At 49.1% G+C, this 10320-nt stretch overlaps 1 protein-coding gene across 1 annotated transcript in view; it reads left to right on the forward strand.

Moving 5' to 3' along the window:
* The window catches only part of POLA1 (DNA polymerase alpha 1, catalytic subunit), a 319132-nt gene extending 315508 nt beyond the window's left edge, over window positions 1-3624 (forward strand). The window contains exon 37 of the mRNA XM_080652141.1: window positions 2430-3624. Coding sequence (XP_080508267.1) covers window positions 2430-2575 — 146 coding nt within the window. The 3' untranslated portion in view covers window positions 2576-3624. The remainder of the gene's footprint in view (window positions 1-2429) is intronic.
* The last annotated feature ends 6696 nt before the right edge of the window (window positions 3625-10320 follow it).

A 10320-nucleotide genomic window follows, 5' to 3' on the forward strand; every position in this document is an offset into this window, starting at 1 on the left:
ACTCCCTACACCAGAGCAGGGAGAAGGAATAGGTTTTACTGGCCACATTAACTGGTTTCCACCATTTAACACCAGTATTTTCCCTTGAGTTCTAAAATAGTTGCTGGAGCATCAAAGGAAACAGGGTGATGGTTTCAAGGTGAAGCCCAACATGGGTGGCCTATGGGCCTAAAGCGAGGGAGAGAAACCATGAAGAAGGAGTGAGCCCTTTCCCCCTCAGCTCCCAGCCCCGGGGCCTGCAACAACAAATACAGTTGTTTCCTAGATCTTCCCTACATTATTGATTTAGTTCTCATTGGGGAAGCAAGTGAGAGCTTTTATCTGCATCTCAAACTGGCATGGAATGGTGCCTTGGCCATATTGATGGCTATGGCATACACTGGTGATCGCAGTTGTTTTTTTTTTTACGAAGAAGAGCACCAAGTGACGCTGGTTGTCATTCTAACTCTGCTGTGTGGCAGCGTAAATAGTCCCTTTCTAACCAACCTGGTGGGAAAAGTCAATATCCCATCAGCAGAGGAGGTAAACACATCAGGAGCCGTGCCCTCTCTCTTCCTCCCCTGCTCCACATCACCGCAGCTCTTTCAGTGTGCTGTCCCCGTGGCACATGCGCTGTGTCATTCACAGGAAGAGGTGCCTGCCCAGGCTGTGGCCTGCAGAGCAGCTGCCCTGGCTGGGGCCATTGTTGCCTCTTCCCAGACTCCCGATAATTAGAACTTTCAAAGTGTCTTTCTACTTCTCCGGTTAAAGACGAGCCCCTTGTCTTTCTCTTCTTGCTGTTTTTTTCCCACCGCCTTGGGGCATTTCAATCCCTTCTACTAAACTTGTTGTTGTTGTTGTTGTTGTTGTTGTTGTTTGAAAGGCAGTTGATGTGATTTAGCAAAGGTTGTGGCGAACAAATGTGACTGTGTAGCTAAGGAATAAAAATCTTGAGAGCGAGTTTTCATTTTCCGGGTGTTTTGTAGACACCGTTGTTGCTCTGCTGTTCCAGTGGGGTTTGTCTTTCTGTGATTTACATGATTTCCTTCCCGATGCTCTCTGGGAGCTCTGACTACCTGGGTTGCATGTCTCCATCTGGATTAGCAGCTGTGTGACCTTAGGCAAGTGACTTGACCTCCCTGTTTCCTCAGCCAGAAAATGGGGATTTTTTTAAAGGGGCTTCTCCAAACACCTCACAGCGTTCCCAGATAGCTTTGAACAAAAATTGTGTCATTTGAACTATCCTGGGCAGGGTTGGCTGCCCCAGGATCACCTTTGTCCCCAAAAGATCAGAGCTGGGTGTCACAGCCCTATTGCTTGTTGAAAAGAACCAGTGGGGAGGCTCCGAGGAGGGAAAGAAAGGTTCTTCCTTCTACCTGGTCGTGCCCTTCTCCAACCAGGAAGGGTGTGTGGGGAGAAGGAGTAGGAAGCAGAGGAGGGGCGGCTGCATATCCAAAGTTTACAGGCACACAGTGTGGACAAAGAGGAAAGCAATCTTGCCAGTGGACAGGTGCTGTCCAGCAGCCTGCCTGCTTCTCATCTCTGTCAGCAGAGGAGGGACTAGGAGAAGCCAACTAGGCCCAGCTGATGCGGGGAGTTGGCACTGGGAGACCCAGGCTTCCTTTGAGACAAAGTGTTTCCTGCCACATCCATACTTTGCATGCAATTGTATGCATATGCTCAGCAGCGCTGCAAAAGTGGCATCTGCAAGTGGCGTTCACCTTGCCTGCTGCACATGGGCACGCACCTGCATTCCCATCAGTGCAGGGTGGCTGTGCCCCCCCACCCCGTGTGCTGAGTCAGCGGGGTGCTGAGCAGTGGTGTTCAGGGAAAGGCAGAATGGCTTCCACAGAGGAATCGTGGGGGCTCGGCACCCCATGCCTGGGACTGGGCCAGGGGTAGACCAGCGACAGGACGGTGAAGATATCTGAGCCATCGAGCTGCAAGTACAATCTGCACCCCCTTCTCTAGCGCATGAGGGGTGCTGAGTGGTCTTTAAAGAAGCTCCCTCTGGCCCTAGCTGGTTTGGCTCAGTAGATAGAGTGTCGGCCTGCGGACTGAAGAGTCCCGGGTTCGATTCTGGTCAAGGGCACATGCCTGGGTTGTGGGCTCGATCCCCAGTGTGGGGTTTGCAAGAGGCAGCCGATCAATGACTCTTTCTCATCATTGGTGTTTTCATCTCTCTTTCCTCTCCCTTCCTCTCTGAAATCAATAAAAAGATTTTAAAAAATAAAAGCTCCCTCTGGATATAAAGTAAGCACAGGGAGTAGAGTGAGTCAGTAGATGGGTACTAGATCTATTGGGGGGGTCACTTCAGAAGGTATACAAATGTCTAATTGCTATGTTATACTAGTACACCTGAAACTAATATGATATTGTAGGTGAACTATAATGGCGAAGTAAAAGCTCTCTCTGAGACTTGTAATCCTTTTATTTTTATTTCTTTTCAGATAAAATGAAGAAGCAGTATTTTACCCCCAAAGTTCGTCAGGACTACAAAAATCTCAAGAACATAACAGAGCAGTTCTTGTCCCAAAGTGGCTACACCGAAGTGAACCTCAGCAAGCTCTTTGTGGATTGTGCTGTGAGGTCCTGAGGGTACCCCAGAAGTGGCCGTGGCGGGGGTGGTTGAACGAAGAACCAAAGCCACTTCCTGGCACCTCCATCACCTCCCTGGGGCTCTAACCGCTTCTCTGCTTCACTTTTCCATGTGGACTGCATCTCATGTTGGTGTGCATGTGGCTCGGGAAGGGGGTTATTAAAGGAACTGCAAGAATATTTCATGTACCAAGCATCAGGGGAAATGCAAACAGCCTTCCTCTTGCAAAAAATATACCACGTACTATTGAAACATGGTCCTGTAGTCCTTTGCAAAGCACCTGAAGAGCTAGCTGCTTTAGATTCAGATTCAGGACTAGATTTTGAGGGAAGGGGTCAGTGAGAGAAGAGAAATTAATTGAGAGTGACCCCAAGCTGTGCCCCTAGGGCTTCGGCAGAGGTGCCCCCAGAAAGAGAGCTTTAGGGAATCCGGTAGGAGCACTAACATTTTGCCTTTTCACATGCCAATTAAACCCAGGCTCAACCCAAGCGCTTCCCAGCCGCTGGCTGCAGGAGTGGCTGTCCTTTTCAGCCTTGTCTTTTATATGCTAGTCGAAGGGGGGCGATTGAGAAGCCTTGCACTCACTAAATAGATTAAACAGAGCTCACTTGTTTATTGAATTGCTCCTAAGCCCAACACACACGCACATGCACACTGGGCAGGTGTTTTACGCTCACATTCCTGTTTTCCCTCTTAAGTAGAAAATCCAGGTAAAGGTTTATACAGTGGGAAAGCACATTTAAAATACTTTGGGATCCTATAACATTTCATTAAAAATGTGTAGAGTTTGGGGCGAGGATCCCATGTTATACTCAGAGGGTTGGGTAATGGCCTCTGGTGCTATTTTTCTCATTTGTGCTTTGCCAGAAGCTAAACGGACTTCAGTATAGCAGTCTTTCCTTACAGTATTGATAAGTTTATACTAACAAAATACATTTCTCCTGTACAACCATGCTTTATTTTTAAAACTATTTTCCTATGTGTTTTTTTTTAAATAAATATGTTGTGCTTTATTTTTTTCACTTAAGAATAAAGTTTTCTAAGGGAAACCAGTTGCAATGAATCCTTATCAGGAACAAAACGTTGACTAGAGGGTGTCTCTGCCTTCCCGTTTGGAGAAGGGCACGACCAGGCAGAAGGAAGAACCTCTCTTTCCCTCCTCGGAGCCTCCCCACTGGTTCTTTTCAACAAATCTCAGCCTGGTTAGAATCGGCTCGGAGAAGCTCCACATGATGTATGTCCTAAAGCTCTGAGCGGCGTTTGGGAGAATTTCTCTGGACTTGGGGTCCTTAAGGGATGAAGTATGGTTTCTCATGCCCTTTGCTGACGTGGGCAGTCAGAGAGAGCTAAGCTAAGAGCCCAGTGGTGTCTCTTTTGGGAGAGCCAAGGTGATAGCTCCTCAGAAAAGGCTACCCCGCGAGAGAAAGGTCATCCAAGGGACCCTAGTGAAGGAATACTTGTTAAAGCAACGGAGATGGCACCGCCTTCTCTCTTCCTTTACCTTCTCTTTACTCTCCCTCACCCTCTCCTTTCTCCACTGTCTCTTACACTCAGCTTCTAAGTAGAAGAAACACTTCGGGTTTAGGGCCCTGTCAGTTTGTTCATTAATGCCTTGGTACTTCCGGCTCTGCAACCTGTCAAAAGTTGGAGCACCCAAGTTGCTTCGGGAAACTAAGGGATTGGTGTGGTTTTCATTGCTGTTATCTAAGGTTATAAATGGTTAGCAAATGTGTGCTTCCCGAGCCCATGCCTCCAATTTACTTTCTGAAGAAAAGACATGTTTTCCTTGATTTCTTGGACCTGGGGTTATGGTAAACAGAGAGTTACCCTGAACTTGGTCATCAAGAATCTCCGGGAGACTCTAGTAACTTCTCACTGGTCTGCTTCTTGTCTCTGCATCTAGATTGGAATCACTGTGAGGTCAGGAACCGTTTCTGTAGAGAGTCCAGACGTTTCTGAGAACAGTTTTTGAAAAGAGCTCATGCCGTTGTTGGTGTTTCTTATTCTGATCTGCAACTCCAGATGAGTTAAGAGGCTTTTCTGGGAGGCGCCTAAGTGTTCCAGAGTTTTATAAAGTTGGAACTGCACTTTGAAGAACCCCAGCGGATCTGTCTTGGAAGATTGGAACATGGCTTATAAACTTCTCTGAGAAAAGTTTCTTCTCCTTGGTTTGCGTCGTTGATAGCTCAGTGGGTAGGATGGTGTAGAAATGCTGCCCACTTCTTTGTAAGGGGGAGCCGCCCAGATGTCTGCCCAGGCTCCCTGGCATGGGGTTGAGCTCAAGTGCTAAAAGTGAAGGGATGCAACAGGCCAGGCCAGGTTCACACTAGAGAGAGGCAGGGACTGTCCATAGGGGGCAGCGGCTGTTCAGTGATGCTGGGAGAGACTGAGCCCATGGTGGCCACATCCAGTTTTCAAGAGAAGCTAAGCATCCTGATATTCTATAAAGTCTCTCGATTTCTAAACCTTGGCAACTGATTTTTAAATATATTTTTATTGATATCAGAGAGGAACGGGGGGGAGAGGGAGGAGAGAGAGAGAGAGAGAGAGAGAGAGAAACACTGATGAGAGAGAAGCATAATTGATCAGCTGCCTCCTGCACACCCCCTGCTGGGGATGGAGCCTGCAACCCAGGTGTGTGCCCTGACTGGGAATCGAACCTCAGTCTCTTGGTTCCTGGGTCAATGCTCAACCACTGAGCTATACCAGTGAGACTGATTTTTTAAAATAAAAAAAAGTTAAACGCTGTGGGCCAGACTAAACCTCTGGGCTAAATTTTATCCTGGCCCCTTGGGAAACATACTCTGAAAGAACCCCGCTCTTCTCGGAGCCCCACGCCTCTGAAAAGGGCACCTTTCCTATTGAATTTAGGAAGCGGTCTGCCTGCAACAGGGTACACATTTATCTCGGACACAGCATACTCACCCTCAACTCTCCTTCATATAAAGGGAGACAGGAGGGCAGATGTTGAACATCCTACGAAAGGCAAGCTCAGTAAGAGTTTAATTTGCCCAGGAAACTAAAGTCCAGACTGCAGCTGGGGAGAGAATGTTGAAAGGGGATGCAGTCCCTGCCTGGCTCCACCACCCCCTGGTCCAGCCCATACCACTTCTTACCTCCACACCCCGGGACTTCTCAAACATCATCTCAAGCAGCTTGGCAGGAGATGCCAATACAAGGAAACTCCAAAACCAGATTTCCGTCTTCTGTCAGGGTTTTACAAAAAACACACCAAGCCCAAACCCTCTTGTCAGAATCCCCGACCCCTCAATTCAATGCTCTTACCCTAAACTTCAAGCGGCCTTGCCTTCCCCTCTTTCTCTCCTCACCTAAATATTTCTTAATTGAACGGTTTGCTGTGGCGCTTCCTTATAGCAGTTTAATAGATTAACTCATCTGAGCCAGCCTCAAATTTCAGATTAAAATTCCTTCATCCCGAAGGCAGCATTATCAGGTTGTTGGAGGCTGTTTTCAAACCTTGGTTTTGAATAGCAGCGGCTCTGCATTAATTTAACCACTAAGCTAATAAGTAGGTTTCGTTTTGTTATGCTAAGCTTTATTGCTTTTCTTTTGATCAGAATGGTGTTGTTGAGCAAAGCAGCAGACAAGGCATTCTTTGATGAGGGAATTAGCTCTCCATTCTTCCTCTATTATTCATAGCACAGTGGAATATGTAAGTACCTGAGGGTGTCAAAGGAGCGCAGGTTCTATTGCAAAGTGCTCGCCTTGTTTCTCTCAATAGCTGACTATGAGATGATAAACCGCTTAATACACTGTGCTAATTGGATGAGAGCAAAAAGAGATGGGAATTAAGGCGAGGCAAAAGGAGAAAGTGCAACCAGCCTTCAATTCACTCTTTCACCACTTTACCAGCTCCAAAGGAGGCACAAGCTTTCTATAAGCAGACTAGAGGTTTTGTGCAGAGATAAAATGAACGTGTTAGTGGATTCAAGTAATACACTAATTATTGCACAGTATAAATACCACTACTGGTTTTATAACAGGGAGGTAAACTTCTTTTGAGAGGGTTATAGGATTGCTTGGCAGTGGTGTAGAACCTAATAAGGGCCCAGAGTAATAACCCCCTGGATTAACAAAATTGCTGCTTGTTAGAAGTATGATTCAGGCTTTTCCGAAGATTTCCGGAGAATGAATAAAAATGACTGAATGACATTTCTTAATGTATAACTGGCAATCGCTCCCTTTTCTTTAAAGGAAAAAATGTATACTTCAAACTGGACCGTTAATAACGTCCAGGGACAACACGACTTTTTCCTTTGAAAAACGCTTTTTCCCGTCAGGTAGTAGGTTTTCTTGCCCCCGCCTCCCCAGGCAGGCTGCCACCGTAAGTTAAATGTGCAGTTGCTCCGGGGAACTCGGTGTTCCAAAATACAATGTTAGCCCCCATTTAGGACCCCCTTCATTCAGACACTCAATTTTGTGTATACACACACACATGTTCACGTACGGTTTTTCCTCTAAACGCAAGTTGAACGAACCCATGTGTAATTTTCTTTCCTCTAGCATCAGCCCCCTTTTCCATTCTAGTAAGATCACACTCAAGACGATACAAAAAAGAGAACTCCAGATGCCTTGTCTCTTGGTATTATAAAGAAAAAACAATAATAATAAATGCTTGCCCCACTTGTGGGGGGGGGGGAGGTAAAAGGGGAAAAAAGGGGAAATTGGCCGGGCTAATACTGGTGACTTTTAGCTGAAGTCTGACTTTCTCAGACCTTCTCTTCAATAGTCACTCTCCCCTAATTCATCTGCCTGCCATCTTCCTCACCACAAGCCTAAGCTGTTTATCCCAACCACTGTCCACAGTTCAGGCCATGGGTAGCTGGTGACAGAAGAACACTTAGAGGCACCTTCTGACAATGTTAGGCCAACTGCCTCCTTTCCTTTTCTTTCGGATCCTCCTCCAGATCTGGTCTGAAAATGTAGCAAATTAACTCACCCCTTCCCTTCATTCCCACAGAGGCCCAGACCAGGCTCCCAATCACCCCTCACCCCAAGATGCTGTGGAGTTGGCCCTAGGAAAGCCAGTGGTGGGCACTCTGCCCTGGGTGTCACAGGGGACAGCCATGCCCCTATCGTGGAGCTCTCTCCAATTTGCGTGGGCTCTGGGCTCCGCACCCCTCCTCCGTGGTGGAAGGTGGGGGGGTGTCAGCCGCTCCCAGCATTGTGACTGCGTTCCCAGATATTGGGGCCAAATTGGGTTGCCATTCATTAATAATGCTCACAATAAGATTAAATCATTCTGGAAAATCTCATAAAATCCCCCTAAGTACGCTCCAGTGGCTCTTTCCAATCCCCATCATTCAGCACTTGGGGAGGTTTGGAAGGAGAAGAAAATTGGTTTCTTTGCTTTTAATGCTGCTTTGAAAAGATACTCAGAGTTTGTCATGCGTGACATGTCACATGTTTAATGTGGACTTGCTGGAAGTCAGGGGGTCTTTAGCGTGTGATATTTATGGGGAATATTAAGTGCAGAATGAGGTCCCTCCAGCTGGGGAAAGTTGAAAGAATAGGAGGCCTAGAACTGGGCTTGTTTGCGGCATCAGAATGACATAGGATTAAGAGTTTGTAAAACAAGGCGAGGGGTTCTCATTGGCCAGTAATAAACGTAATCCTTGGAGGTAATTTCACGCAATTTGCTTCTGCTCCATGGAAGGGTCAAATGAGAAAAAATGACTTAAAAAAGAGTTCATTAACAGGAAGAATGGTACTGTTTCTCGTACACCATCCAACTGGCAGCCTGGAGAGGGGAAAAGCCCTACCTAAACAAAAAGCCAAAATCGACGGAAAATTGATAGTGACCACAAAAAAAAAAAAAAAAAAAGAGTCCTTTCCCTCACGTTCCTCCTGCACTTCCCCTCTCTACTCCAAACTCCTGAGAAACCCTGCCCACCCCAGGAAAGCGGCCTTCACCCCAGGAGACCCTGCGGAGTCTGGAGGTTTGACACACTCAGATACCGGGGGTCATCCTAGAAAGTTCCCTCCGGGCCTGCTACACCCCAGAGAGAAGTGTGCGGTGGGAACTGCTGAGAGAAGGTAGTTGGCCGCGTGCGCCCCAAGCCTCAAGCCAGGCCCCAGCTTGTAAGCGAGTCTAAGGCCGGGGCAGGGTGGCGATGACTCGCCCCAGGGCCCGGGAGCCTCGAGGGCGCGCTCCCCACGGTTTCCAGCGGGCAGGGGCTCCGGACGTCGGGGGCGGGGTCGGAGGGGGGGGCAGTTGAGGACGCCCGGGCCTGAGCCTGGCAGCTGCCTAGCGGGCGGCCCTCCTGGAGCCGCCGCTGACCTCGGCCAGACCCCGCACCTGCCCCTAGGCCTTGCACACGGGCGCCCCAGGCCGAGGGGACCCGCCCCCCTCCTCCAGATCGCCGCCTGGGAGCGCACGCAGAGCCCGATCGCTAGGGCTGGAGGCGCGCCCGCGCCCCCCACGGCGACCGAGGGCCCGGGGCCTGGCCGGGCCAGCGGGTTCCGGCTCCGCGAGGCGCGGTAGTCACACACCCGCTGCCCCCCCCTCCCCCCGCCTGCCCCTCTCCCCAAAGGTCTGGCGCGCTAATTACTGCAAATTGAAACTAATTAAGCTTCTCTTCCCTTTCCCATCACCCTGGGAGCGTTGGTGAGACCCGGCCCCTGCGGGCGGGCTAAGGCCAAGCGGTCACCCGGAGGGCCCAGGTAGGGCCTGGGGGTGGGGGGTGGGGCTTCCGTTCCTGCTCAGGGGAGGGGTGCGCCGAGGGGGCCACAGACCGAAAATCGGTTGGGGGTCTCCTCTCGAAACTTGAGTTGTTTAGATTTTTAATGTATACATTGTTCAGTGTCTGGATAAGTGATGACATTTGTCGAGTTAAGATCTGTCACTTGGATACCTCTCGCTGCCTTTCCAGTCACCATCCCCACGGTCTTGGGCTCTAGGGCTCTTGGGGTCTCTCTCTCTCTCTCTCTCTCTCTCTCTCTCTCTCTCTCTCTCTCCCCTTCTTCCTTCCACCTCTCTATCCCTTCTCCTTGAGAGTGTACTGTGTGCCACGCCCCTCCTTTGGAAGCCAGCGCCTTGTTTCCAGCCATTACCTGTCATCTGGGACGGAGCACTTCCTTGCTGCGTGGCACTTTCCACGAAGAGCTCCCTTCGACTTGAGAGCCGAGACTCCCCCTCACTTCAAATTTGTCTCTACCATCAAGAACGCCTACCTTGCACCCACGCACCCTGGAGCCTACCCCACCTCCGTGGCCCCGGACCCCAGGGAGCAGAGAAGCCCTTGGAAAGCACCACCGCGGCATCCCTAGCCTTTGCAGGAAGCCCGGATGCCCGTGAGGATCACATTCACACCAGGGACCTGCCAGGAAAACAGGAGTGCAGATAAATCCCCGGAATGCTGGGGCGCCCAGCCCAGCCCTGGCCTGTGGGGGGTCCCCCTTCTCCTGTCCCCAGTGCCTGCACAGAGCATTCACACTTCCTTTTGTTAAACATATAATTTTTTTTTTATTTTGAGCGTGACACTTCTCCACTAGATAGCAAGGAAAAGTGATAACAATTACACATTACACAAAAGTACTGTACCATTGCCTTTATCTTGAAGGTTTCGGAAGCCTCTACCGTTAATAAGTTAAATAAAGGGCTTGATTGAGTACATAAATATTTGTCTAGGAACCCTACCGTATCTACAACACAGTAAGAATCTACAGGAGGACAAACTTTTACCATACCACGCTGAGTGCAATTGCGTTATAACATTTCA

The sequence above is a fragment of the Plecotus auritus genome (genome assembly GCF_963455305.1).
Source record: "Plecotus auritus genome assembly, chromosome: X".
Taxonomy (NCBI): Eukaryota; Metazoa; Chordata; class Mammalia; order Chiroptera; family Vespertilionidae; genus Plecotus; species Plecotus auritus.